We start from the raw sequence: 14,084 nt of genomic DNA on the forward strand, positions 1-14,084 counted from the left end.
TGATATAAACATGTTAGGAAGCGTGTCATTATAATATATACACCATAACTACTTGCTTTAATTCATTAAGTCTCGTTACAATGTGTGTACAAGTTTATTTACTTGCCTCTAACTACAAAACAGTCAAGGTGATCGTGTCATAGCATAACCTGAGCTTAACATACGCATTTACAGATACAAAACTTCTAGCAATAATCACTGATAATCCGGTAACAATCATCAGTAAATTCACATCCAGGATACAGTATTATAAATATGATGTATGACAGAAACAATATATAAAACCTGTATAACAAATGCCTTCTGTACAACATATTATGTTGAAAAATAACAAATTCCTTATAGGTCGTTCCTCAAACATAACATTCTGATCAGAGTACAGTAAATGATAAATCTATCCCTTTTGTTCCATTATCCATTGTATTTCTTTTGTTTAAAGTTCGCTAAACTGTGCATTGTTTTCTGGAAATTGTTTCGGTAAAGAAGTGCCTCTTTGGATCACTGACATCAGTATCTGGCTACCGCCAGTGAGCGATCGCCTTTTTGATGCACTGACTTTTGACGCAGTTACGATGTTATTTCTATGCATTTGAATGAGGCTTATGAATAATGACATAGATGCGTGGACTAAGGACATTTCGACGTCATACAGGTATAAATAACTATATCATAACCCAACATCACCAAATATCGAGGATTTCAATCAAAATTCTTGTATAAACCAAATTAGCAACAAAATAATACCAAGAAATAGTAGATTAGTAGGTGATAAACTAGGAACTTTGGTCATTTTCCGACAGTAAATAATGGTATTGATAAAACAGGCCGAATATTTCCTTTTTTCAATTCAAAAAGTCAATGACTCACCCATATATGAATGAGTAATTGGATATTGTAAATTATATTTTGCCATAGATTTTAGTCAGTGCTAGTGGGTGCAAGTGCCGGCGAGTGTTTATCGGTGTGTTTATTCTTTATACTCATTCACAACACAAAACTCAATCATTACGCATAAATACATTAAATGTCACTTTCAGAAGCATCTGGGCCGAATGGCATGCTACACTGGGCGTCCGTCAAGCCATTCACATAGTGTTGACAGTAGTTTGTTTGTTTGTTTAAGAAGTCAGTCCGGCCGAGTGGACACACACTTTGATCCTGATGGGACCAGGCTCAAGCAAAATGCTGAAGCTAAGCTTCAACGTTCATGTAAGCATGCTGCCCTGTGTGGAGAGAAAACTAGAAAGAAACAAGAATGAAGAAAAAGAATAAGGAAAGGAAAGGACATTTCCAACAAATCAATTGTACAATGTTTCTCCTATCCTTTGGGTCGAGAATTCTTATAAGCATCACTGGATGTATGGGTTCGAACCCTCTTCCTTCTTTAGATCCTGGTTTCTTGTTCTAAAAAGAAAGCGTCCCTGATCGTGAGCTAATATATTACACGTGGTAGGGTCTGTCGAAGTTTAGATTCTCCCACACATTTTGATATAACAGTGGAAATGTTTGAACATGTGCCTGCCAATACATATATGATTGATTGGGCACATTTCTAGCCGCCAGAAGTGATTGCGTGTCAGAAAAAAAAGTAAATTTTAGACGTCTTTTTCATATGATGGTCGGCTTTTCCTCCCAGCTACATACACTTTAAGTACATATCATTAGATTTATAAAAATTACTTCAAGTACTGTTAAATGTCAAAAATGTAATTTTTTAGTAATTTGCCATGACATTTGTCGCGAATACCAAAAATATAATTATTTGATATCAGAAGGACATTCCTCCTACTCAGAATGTAATTTGGTGTGTCTGGTGTGCTCCCAGTTCTCACAAAAATACTGTGCAAAAATGGGTGAACGTTAATGTGTTTTATCATCTGTGAACACATAGAAACCACTTTGTTCATTGGTCCAAGGTCCAGTTTGGTATCCATATTAAATCGAATACTTTCCGAGTTCATCTGTTGCCAAGAAGCCAGTAGGTAGTCTGCAGACCCTTCCCCTGTTGAAAAGGAATTAATATGAAATCAATGTGAGATCACTTATCCCAGAATGAGGGACATTGTGGGACCGCAATGTAACCGTACCCGTGAATAGAGGTTATCCACGTTACTCATGTGTGACTTCTAACAAAAGGCACTGGTTCCCGTAGTATTCCTCATTCAAACCAATTCAATGCACGACCTTGGTGTTACTTACATGATTTTGGCGGACTATTTTTGAAACAGTCATGGTTGAACATGCAGGTACTTCTTTTGAAAATCCTAAACAAGGTATAGCAGTCGCTGGTAAGATATGCAGCTTATACGCCGTAGAAGTGACGTCATAATCGGATTAACTACCATAGCAATAGATGAATACAATTTTTGAATAGACCGCCCTGCACTACAAGCAGATTGCACTAATTACCTCATTTACCTGTGTATGTCAGCAAATATAGAATGAATACAATACCGCTCTTTTCAAAAATACTTATCATACAGGTGCGAGTGATCAGCCTTTCTTTGACGTCTATGGTTCAATGTATCGGTACCGCGTGAAAGTTGTAGTGCAGGGCGGTATAGTCAAAATTGTATTCATCTATTGCTATGGTAGTTAATCCGATTAACTACGTCACTTCTACGGCGTATAGAACACGGATAACCTCTATTGCACAAACAAAGAACAGTTTACATGCTCCGGACACCGAAATTGATTCGTAGATTATTATTATAGTCCATTTCATTATTTGGCGCATCCATTGCGCGTATTGCGGGGCGTAGTGTTAAATCGTGAGCGTTGACTCAAAGAACTGGCCTGTTTACACGCACGCTCAAAGATGGTACTTCTGTATATGCGCGGAGTAACTCAGACAAAGTACTGACGTCACACTCTCGAAGAAGCCAAAAAGACTATCCATATTCACAGGTTTAAGGCAGAGCTCTCATTGTTTAAATTTACTTCAAGAAAATTGGCAAAGTCCTCGTTAATATTAAAAACGACAAATGTGGCAGCAGTACAGAAACTGGATTACGCATGTCATCTTTATGTGATTATTTGGTTGATATAATGCGACTTACCTTCATTTCAATTTCACCTCGTAATTCTATCTTAAAAGCATTGAACTGATCCAGTATATCCTTTGTACTTTTGCTGATGTGAATTTTTAAAGCTGTAAAGTGAAACCAAATATGCGCAAAGTTAACTCATGTACTTATATTTTCAGTAAGTTTCAAACAAAGAAAGTTCGCAAATGGAACTTCAAATTTTAAATGTATCGCCCCAGTGCTGGTTAGTTGGAAGTGCCCTATGTGAGTTTCCCGGGTCCGCCCACTCTAGGGGCATACTTATAGGGTTGAGGTGTATTGCTGATCTTCAGGTTTCTGATGGACAGAGACCAGCGCTCAGCGATGCCACACTGAATTTTCCTTCCCTGTGATTTGCTTCGAGGTAGCCGGTAGTATAGATTTTCACTTTATCACATTTGTGGCATGATTCGGCATAAATCTGTAGATTTAAAGGTATATCCTCACCTTCTCCGTTGGATTCCATACGGGATGCCGTGTTGACGGTATCACCGAACAAACAATATCGGGGCATCTTTAGACCGACAACTCCAGTCACACATGGACCTTCAAAAATTAGTAAGTATACAAAGAATTTTGCTTAATCTGTAAACATATCTCATCATATATTAATATTTTGGGCAATTATTATGGGTAAAAGCAAAAATTATTACCCGAATGTACACCAGCACGTAATTTAATCTGCTTATCTGGCCTATGTCGTATCTCAAATGATCCAACAGCCTTCAGGAGAGCCAATGACATTCCAGCAATTTCACGCGCATGCGTATCCCCATTGGGTACAGGTAGGCCAGACACTACCATGTAAGCATCACCAATTGTCTCAACCTTGAAAATAAAGAAAACATGAAATGATCAAGATAAAGATGATTCGGCAATGGCGTAATTTCTTGTCATAGGGCCTGCACTTTGGCTCGTTTTTGCAGGTTTACATGGTCCAATAATCACAAGATGACTGACATGTGGTAACAAAGGAAGCAGTCACTGCAATTTGATTATGTCCCATATGATTGGCCATTCAAGACACCCTGTGAATATACTATAGCGGCCTTTTCAAAATATAATACCTGTTTGCTTGACTGTATTGACAATACCCGGGAACAATACACACAGTATATGCATTGGACAAACTTTTTACAATAAGCATGGTAAGTGATGATGTGACCTCCAGATTTATACATCGTTCGTCTCGCACACTGACAACATTTGATTGAATGGACTGTAGGCTACTGCGCCGTGATTACGGTGAAGGACACCGGTTCAAATCCTTTGTTTGGAGCCAATCGATAAAAGCATGCAGGGCTTCTATACCCATGTACAGTTTATCCCTACATAACCTATGTCTTGAATACGCTGGCAAAGTAATATGTAATAATCGGATTAATACTATATAGCAGTAGGTAAAAACAAGTTTTGAATAATCCGCGCTATAAAGTCCCATTCAGTGATCCCAGCGAAAGTGAAAAAAAATCAAATTGTTACGTTTATACATTTTTTTGATGAAAAACAAATGGCAAAAAAACAAAACAGGAAAACGACAGTATTGACGAAGTTGAAGCCCCATTCAAATACATGTAGCTAATTTATATACTGTCAGTACCGGTATATAAATTACAGACTCACGTAAATGCATTATTTTTTGTCTTAGACACACGGTTTTCGGCTGAACCACTGCACTAGAAAGCTATGTTAGCACATCTATGACAATGACGAAAGGTACAAAATCAGCCATAGGTCTTTATATAGCAGAAGACACAAAAGTGGTGTTTTATGACCTTTGACATTCTTTTGTGGCGAGTGACATGGTCTTTCAATTCACGCCGAGTGTCCTTGACAGGTTTGACTATGCTTCAGTGGTCATGAAAGAATTCAAAGGATAACCTCTGCCCCAATAATCCCAAGCAATTGTCTGAAACTGCTCCTCGGATCATAAGAACGCAGTCCTCAAATGATAGTCATAATAATGTCCAAAATATAAAAATGACTGACTATCATTGAAGACTGAGTTCCGCAGTCTAGTATCCAAAATCTGAATTTTGATGATTTTTACGATCGTCGGGATGAAAAAAAATCAAAAAATCACTGAATGGGCCTTTAGTTCCCTCTCCTTACCCTGGCAATATAAATCAAAGAAAAAGAAAGAAAGAAAACAAGAAAATTAACTAAATTAAGGGATCTGGAATGAGCGTTTTGAGCGTTTCGATAGTATTTTTGTGGGACATGAGAGCACATCAGACATATCGAATTGCATTCTGAATACGAAGAATGTCTTTCTGATATCAAATAAATTTCATTGTTTGAAATTCACGATATAATACAAATTTGATATTTTTCACATTTTTGATAAATAACAGTCCTCGAAGTAAATATCATAAATCTAATGTTATATTCTTAAACAGTCCCTGGCATGATACCATACATGTATAGGCCTATGTATAGTAAATTTGTCTGCTTTATCTGTTTTGTGCTGTTTAAGCAAATAGTTAAACATAATTTCCATAAAATGTAAGCTTTTACTGTCAGCTAGATATGTCCCTTTTAATTTTGAGCAGAACAAGTGAGGTAAAGCAAAGAAAATTGAAATTTACTACTACTAGCGCCAATGAATGTTATAAGATTGTAAAACGGTACGATCCTCTGGGTGGGTGTGTGTGTGGGTGTGTGTGCGTATGTGTGTCCTGCACGCGTATTTTTTTCTGCAACTATAACGGGACGCAATACGATACCGGTATGTTATAAGAATCAAACTTACAAGAAAGATGGCTCTTGTCAAATCCTACAATTCTGTCAGAGAAAATATGCATATTTGCATTAAATTTTTAATTAATTGACATAATTGATTAATTAATAAATATTTTATTTAATGATTTACCATAATTCCAAATATGTCAAACAATATGTCAAATTAAAGCTAATGAAATGCTTTATAAATTGGTCAGAGCGCATTTTGCAGAATGCATTTAGTACTTTAGTTACATGATTCCAAACATTCTATTCCAATTTGTTGCTATACACGCATAGGAGCTGTACTTTTAAAATCCGCGCCTAATCAATAATAATAGTCTTTCACTCCATTGTCAAAGTACTGTGCTCCCTGTAGCTGTAGCATTATGGAGTGACCAGGTCCTAGAGTGTGATGGTTTTGTAGCAGATGACAGTGCTCATTCAAGCCTGTCAAGGTCAGTTAGTAGCCACTTGCTGAATGGATGGCCATGATCAGCTATCAAAGAGATGCCTTGTGCAGCTGCCAATCACAGTAGAGGTTTGATAACATTTGGTTAAAAACCCAAATGGGATATAAGGACAAAGCTGTGCATGTTGGTACTTAATTGTTTGGATTCTTACGTTGAAATTCCCTTGTATTAGTATTTTATGTGTAGTGTATAGTGGTCATAAATTATATAGCTTTTAAATTTTGGGCATTTTTGCTCTGTTGCACTGTACCATTATGGAATTTGAGCAAATCAATTACCGACACAAGCAGGTATACAGTGTATTATTTTATTTTTATTTCGTATCTCAGGAGCACAGCTCACTTGGTAAGGCATCAGAATTTGGTACACTAGCGCTTCGAACTTTAAATCGGAAGGTGGTGAGTTCGAGCCTCATCACGGTCACATTAATTTTATAAACCAAATATTGTTCGAACTTTTCATATTTGTTTTTCTTTTATTGTTTCTTTTCTTTGTCTTTTTTTTCTTGTTTTCTTTATTTTTTTCTTTATTTTCTTTGATCCATATTGCCAGTGTAAGGAGAGGAGGGAACTAACGGCCCATTCAGTGATTTTTTTCATCCGGACGATCGTAAAAATCATCAAAATTCAGATTTTTGTACAAGACTGCGGAACTCAGTCTTCAATGATATAGTCAGTAATAATATTTTGGTCATTATATGACTATCATCATTTGACGACTGAGTTCTTATGATACATCATCCGAAGAGCAGTTTCAGACAATTGCTTGGGATTGTTGGGGCAGAGGTTATCTTTTGAATTCTTTCATGACCACCGAAGCAGAGTTAAACCTGTCAAGGACACTCGGCGTGAATTGAACTGACCATGTCACTCGCCACAAAAGAATGTCAAAGGTCATAAAACATCAACTTGGTGTCTTCTGCTAGTGGTTCAGCCCTAAGCCGTGTAGGCCTATTTAAGACAAAAATAATGCATTTACGTGAATCTGTAATTTATATACTGACAGTATATATAAATTAGCTACATGTATTTGAATGGGGCTTCAACTTCGTCAATACTGCCGTTTTCTTGGGTTTTGTGCCAATTTTTTCATTAAAATTTTTATAAAAGTAACAATTTGATTTTTTTTTTTTTTGGGATCACTGAATGGGGCTTTGCAACGCGATATATTCAAAACTTGTATTCACCTATTGTTATAGCATTAATCCGATTATTACACAACCTCACCAGCGTATTCAAGATATCCAATGCAAATAATCACCTAGATTATGACGTATCATACCGTAAATATGGCGGAGTACTCAAATTCATTCAACAAAAGCATGATTACAAGCTATTGCAATCTACCGCGACAGCTCGTCTCACACACATAACAAATGCACAAATACGATCAAATAGGTTGACGACAACGTTTGATTGAATGCGCTGCATTGTGCCATGATTACGGTGAAGGACACCGGTTCAATTCCTTTGTATGGAGCCAATCAATAATTTCACGCACATCCTCTATTATTGCCCAATTATTGCCCGGGATGATTGCACACTGAGCGTGTTTATAGTGAGCCAGATTATCCGGTATTTAGCGTATAAGTACATCTTATACGGTATTGGTCGCCACTATAAACAGACCAATAGCGCTATTTGCCGCACATATTATACGGAACTGATATCCTTCGAAATCGATGGATATTGCAGTATATTCATTCCGTATACGGCCACTATAAACAGACAAGGAAGTGGAGTAGGGTCATATAACTCTCCGAGCTCAAATTTGTCACTGTAATAACACATCAGCTACAAATATGGTACGGTACTGTAGCAATAATGTTAAAAAGTAGGCCGGTATCGTTTCGACGGCACACTGTTTGAAACTGGCACCATATTTGTGACTCCCATATTGCATTGCGGTGACCTCGAACACGTTGAGTTCAACCACCTCGGATTCAGAATAGCGCTATTGGTCGCCACTATAAACAGCCGAGATAACGGATATGTCACATTCCAGCCTAATCCCATATGCAAATAAAGATACCGCATAAATACCGTACACCACTATAAACACGCTCACTGTAAAAGAGCTATTGTTATAATGTTTGATGAAATCGTGTTTAACTACCGTATTTGCTTAAGAAGGGGCACAATACAGATAAAGCAGACAGATTGCCTCATTTCAAATATATAGTTTTAGTTTTGGTTTTGGTTTTGGTCACGTGGTTTCCTATTGTCCTGCCTAACCACTTGAATCATAAGATATCGAACTCATTGTTTCTACCTTTTGTTTAAAACCGAACATTTGTGTCAGTCAGTTTCGGTTTTGGTTTCAGTTTCTTATAAGTGGTGTGGATCGTAAAATTATTTGATTTGAAGTTACCTACTCTAAGTATACAAAAGAAATGTTTAAATTTCGCAGTGCAATATTCACGAGGAGAGAAATCGAGCATGGTAATCTACATTGAAAGACGTGGTTTACAAAACCAAATAAGTCTAGGCTAATTCACCTGTGAAAAAATATAGACCATCGAAATATTTGCTTTCGACATTACAAAAGGGGTCACTATTGTAATTGTATAGGTGCTATAAACAAAATCGATTCATGTCCTTAATCCCATGTACCAGAATCGGTGGAAGGCCATTATATGACCTCTAATAACCTAATGACTTTTACTGAAGCAATTTTTTACTGCAAAAAGTAGAAGATAGAGGGAAAAGAGATTGTGTGGGGTGTGGGGGGGTGGGGGGGGGGGGGGGGTGGTTGGAGGGCAAGGGGATATGGGCCGGGAGAGAGAGAAACAGATGAGAGAGAGCATTGGAAGTGAAAGAGGGGAGGAGAGCTCGAGATGAAGATATCGAATGTAGGGGAGGGGAAAGGGGTAATTTAGGGAAGAGGTGGTTATATAGGGAGGGGAGCCCCCACTTAAAGAGGTATAGGTTGTGCTTCCCGGGGATAATAAACTATTTCATACAAACAAACAAACCCCCCACCCCGCCCCATCCTTCAATATACGCGCATGTAGGCCCCTATATGATTTTTAGGATTAGAACTCGTGAGTGTAATATGCCACCTACCTTCGACAGAGAGCATCAACTGTCGTCCGCGGGATAGATTTCCGATATCAATCATGATAATAATTATGTTATCACAATAGGCTATTGTATACTTCTGGTTATATACCCTATACTGTGTCCTTCCAGCATAATAGTGTTATGATTGCAAACCAGATCAGCTCTACTTTTTAATCCCTTGATTTTTGGTTTCTAAACAAAAGAGAAACCAAAACTAAATATTTGAAATGAGGGATTGACTACATGTGGTACATGTATATACATATTAATATAGGGAATGTGTGTGAGTCGAGTATTACCTAATTATAATAGGGGCGTATCCAAAAATGAATTCACGCCCCTTTCAAATGTCGAGCCAAAGTGCAGGCCCTATGTGACTTTGGAAAGGAATAGGATGGGTTAAAATCTTTTTTTAAGTAGGGCCTATAGTGAATGTAGCATCTTTTTGGCAACAAAATAAGTTGATGACACTAATGCGCCCGAAGCGCGTGAAAAAAATAGGTCATATTAAAGCTAAAATGGTGAAGTGTAGGGCGCAAAAGTGGACATCGACAAATTAATGATATGAACGTGTCGGGACGGATTCATTAAATGAACGTGCAGGGGAGGTAAACCAACGTATAGAATAGAGGAGGATCAGTGAGTAGTATAAGTGCAGCGGAGGTTTCAGTGAATGATACGAACGTGTAGGGGAGGTTTTATTAAATAGTATGAACATTTAGGGGATGTTCAGTGAATATGGGGAGGTTTCAATAAATGGTATTAACGTGTAGGGGAGGTTTCAGTAAATGGTATTAACGTGTAGGGGAGGTTTCAGTAAATGGTATTAACGTGTAGGGGAGGTTTCAGTAAATGGTATTAACGTGTAGGGGAGGTTTCAGTAAATAGTATAAACATGTGGGGTGGGGGGAGGGTCAGTGAATAATATGAACGTGTAGGGGAGGTTTTAGTAAATGCTATTAACGTGTAGGGGAGGTTTTAGTAAATGCTATTAACGTGTAGGGGAGGTTACAGTAAATGGTATTAACGTGTAGGGGAGGTTTCAGTAAATAGTATAAACACGTGGGGTGGGGGGAGGGTCAGTGAATAATATGAACGTGTAGGTGAGGTTTTAGTAAATGCTATTAACGTGTAGGGGAGGTTTTAGTAAATGGTATTAACGTGTAGGGGAGGTTACAGTAAATGGTATTAACGTGTAGGGGAGGTTACAGTGTATAGTAGGAAAGGTGTCAGTGAAATAGTAAGGATAGATAAATGCTAAGTACACGGCGTCAGTAAACATATTTTGGTGAATCCCCTAAAACCAGCAAGTGTATTTAATTTGTTCAATATTATTTACTAACCTTATAGACATCAAAGTGTTCAATTATACTGTCAAAACACGTGTAAAGATCATTGAGTAAAGCTACCACCTGTCGTAGAAAATGTAACAATATTACAAATGCCAAACAATAGTATGTACTTACAAAAAAGATCGAATTTAAAATTAAATCTACTGTGGGTGCAACTCATTCCTCACGAAATCACTAAATTTATTTTCATACATTAAAGTTAAAATGTGGTTTGATCTCTTCTCTCTCTTTGAACAGCAAGTCAAACTCTATATTTATTTTGTGTTTTAGCGCAAATGATGGTCTCTCTATGGACCACAAGAGCCTCATCCCAATGGCATAGTCCAATAACCTCAATTATATAATCATAGTGCAAAATTTGACCTTTGCAGAGTATGAGTTTTTGTACCCAAATCTTCAAAGGTCATTCAATGAATGTACATATTGGGGTTTAAGAACTGTTCCTCTGATAGATGAGCATGTTGTGGATCCTAGTGTCTACGATTAGCCTAAGTCATTTGGATGTAAACACGAGGTTAATGCCGTTGAACCGACCTGCATTGGAGTGCTTTCTGCAGACAATGCCGTAAAACCAACGATGTCACTGAAGAAGATGGTTACGCAATTAAATGATTCGGGATCTACTGCAGCTCCTCGTTTCAATTTGTCTGCTACAGATCTGAAAAAAAAATCTTACGTGTTATATACTTGAAATGGGGTTTGTTTAACAACATTATATTTGTCTGTTTTGCATAAAATGGTTGCGGATTCTGTTTTCAATTTTGTATTGTAAAGTGGTAATTGTGGCTGAAATAGATCCTTACTTTGGCAGAACTTCGTAGAGCAAAGTCTCAGCTCTCTTCTTTTCTTCCAGAAACGCTTCTGTACGTTCTTCAACAAGAGCCTCCAAATTATTGGCGTACTGTTCCATTCTTGAGAGCAAATTATCCAGAATGTTTTCACTGTTAGTGTCCCTAGAATAAGAAATAGACATATAAGATATTTATAAGATATATCTTGGACAAATTACCTGTTCTCAAATGTTATTTTAAAGTCTGGATGGGTGTTATAATTACAATCAAAGGCTGGTAGGTTTATATATGCTGTATCAAAATGATTGCTCTCCATCCGTTCATTGGAATTTTGAAAAGCCTGCCTCTGCCAAACTCATCATTACATCCAATTGAAATGACCAGGCTTTATACTTTATATTTAAAAGACGGATGGAGAACAATAATTTAGACACAGCCTGTATGCCACCTAACGATCAAATGTATTTTGACTTACTTGAGATGTTGTTTAACAGCTGCCATTAGCGTTTTAATAGCAGGTCTATCTTCAGGAAGCTCAGCCCAACACATTTTCATAATGCTTCGAACTTTGGAACTAGTGAACGCATCTTCTGGTACATGAGGACGATATGGTGGAGTGTCTCCGGCTTTTACTTTCGCAAGTACGGCTGTTGGGATATACATATACATCAATGTGCAGTTTTCTAAGTTACTGTGCTTTCTTACTTAAATCATCTGCAATTAGCTTCAAATGTAATTTGTCATTTGTACTAAAAAAAATCAATACGTTGAGATCAACCCGAGATCAACCATTCTGTGTTTTCCAGCGGTAGATGACCAACCAGTCTGCATGGTCTTCATCAATGCTTTGTATTATCTTCCAAATTCAAATTTGTACAAAAATCAATCAACGAATAGTTTTTTTCTCAGCATAAATGCCCAGAAAATTGTACAGTATGGTAAGTACACTAACTTACCGTCAATGTCTATTTGAGACCGCTCAGAATGAAAAGGTTCACTTCTTGTCATGATTTCTTGAATAATTATACCAGCGCTATAAATGTCGCCTTCCTTTGTCATTGGTAAGTCGGGTTTTCGTAAGAATTCTGGTGCCAACCACAGTTGTGCTTTAAAGTATATAAAACTCAACAATTAATATTAAAACTAACGTACATTATAATAGACGACGTTCAAAATTACCATTCAACAGTTTAACATCATAATAAAAGTTTCAGGCTCATCCCAAAAAGCAACAAACCTGTTTTCTGTTTCCTTTGCTCCTTTGCTGCCTTGCGAAAATGATTCAATCCAAAGTCAGCCAGCTTCAGAACAAAGCGACTGTCAATGACGCAATTCGATGAGCGTAGTCTTCCATGGTGTCCAAGCACACTATTGTGGATGTACAAAATACCCTACAAATTAAAAAGTGTGTGTTTATAGTGTTATGAAATTGCTAGTGATTGGTGGCAAAATGTACCAAATTCACCAGTCTGGTAAAACACACCCAGTTGTCAGGTATTGTCGTAACAGGCAGGTGAAGCATTATTGTGGAATCAACTTAAGGGGTACTATTCTGTTATGATTTAAATATACAAGGCCAAGCGACTGATAAAAAGAATAAACTTCCAAGATGATGTCATGGTTTATTTTATGGCTTACTTTTGAGACATTTTCCAATCATTGCCTTCCTACCTTAAACATGTCAGTAATAAGGGAATTCTTGAACATAGCATCCAGTTTTAATGAATCATTTTCCAATACATCCTGTAAGAGAAAGCAATCAAATTTGAACACTGTTATCAACCCCGTTCCTCACTATTCCACTTACTCTTTGGAAATTGTCATGTGTAAGGATCTTTTACGCATTCTCACATATTTCTTGTGTCGGGTGCCAATTATTGGGCTGTGAATGTTGTCCAGGACGCTGTTTAATGTCAGTGCATTTTGCTGTTGTGTCAGTTGGATACTGACATGTGTTTAGAGTATTGAAGTAATCCTGTGTGTAATTTAGGTTCATTTTGATGCACATGATATTAAGATATGACCTTGTGAAAAATTATAAGTTTCTTTTTTGGCTTAGTGTACTCCATCACGTATTTAGACCAATCAGTCAGTATAGATTTTTTTACTTTTATATTGGGTTGGAAAATCTAGGTTGGCTTAATAAAGCAATATACTAGGTCTTACCTGTAGGCTTCCTTTAGGGCAGTATTCCCACAACACAGATACATTGGGACTGTCAATACTGGCTCCAACAAATCGAACGACATTACCATGCTCAATGTTACGCATCTTGTAACAAAACAGTAACAGCAACAAGCTAATTTTAATGTACAGGAAACAAACATATCTTACTGGCTTATTTATTGCAATGTATTCATTTGCACTATCAAATCGACTCTAAATCACAGGTAAACGCGATGGAATACCTGCAGGCGCAACCCAAACAAACAACCCTCCCCCACCACCACCTCCACCCACACACCCCAACCCACGGGGGATTAAATGCACTACATGTAAACCCCTCAACAAACTAAAAACAAGCTTTTTAAGCATCTATATCTCAGATTATTTGTGACATGTTCATATCGTGTTGCATATCAATGGACAGCTACTGTATTCCCCTTTACAATGACCCCAC

General features: G+C 37.4%; 1 protein-coding gene across 1 annotated transcript in view; it reads right to left on the minus strand.

Annotated features, from left to right (window-relative positions):
- Positions 1 to 1,808: 1,808 nt before the first annotated feature.
- The window catches only part of LOC140150549 (atrial natriuretic peptide receptor 1-like), a 33,818-nt gene continuing 21,542 nt past the window's right edge, over positions 1,809 to 14,084 (minus strand). The window contains exons 11-22 of the mRNA XM_072172586.1: positions 13,631 to 13,735; positions 13,136 to 13,207; positions 12,702 to 12,855; positions 12,421 to 12,570; positions 11,940 to 12,111; positions 11,477 to 11,626; positions 11,208 to 11,331; positions 10,665 to 10,733; positions 3,719 to 3,893; positions 3,513 to 3,611; positions 3,060 to 3,151; positions 1,809 to 2,002 (exon numbers count right to left, since the gene is read on the minus strand). Coding sequence (XP_072028687.1) covers positions 1,958 to 2,002; positions 3,060 to 3,151; positions 3,513 to 3,611; positions 3,719 to 3,893; positions 10,665 to 10,733; positions 11,208 to 11,331; positions 11,477 to 11,626; positions 11,940 to 12,111; positions 12,421 to 12,570; positions 12,702 to 12,855; positions 13,136 to 13,207; positions 13,631 to 13,735 — 1,407 coding nt within the window. The 3' untranslated portion in view covers positions 1,809 to 1,957. The remainder of the gene's footprint in view (positions 2,003 to 3,059; positions 3,152 to 3,512; positions 3,612 to 3,718; positions 3,894 to 10,664; positions 10,734 to 11,207; positions 11,332 to 11,476; positions 11,627 to 11,939; positions 12,112 to 12,420; positions 12,571 to 12,701; positions 12,856 to 13,135; positions 13,208 to 13,630; positions 13,736 to 14,084) is intronic.

Source organism: Amphiura filiformis, chromosome 1, assembly GCF_039555335.1.
Source record: "Amphiura filiformis chromosome 1, Afil_fr2py, whole genome shotgun sequence".
NCBI classification, from domain to species: Eukaryota; Metazoa; Echinodermata; class Ophiuroidea; order Amphilepidida; family Amphiuridae; genus Amphiura; species Amphiura filiformis.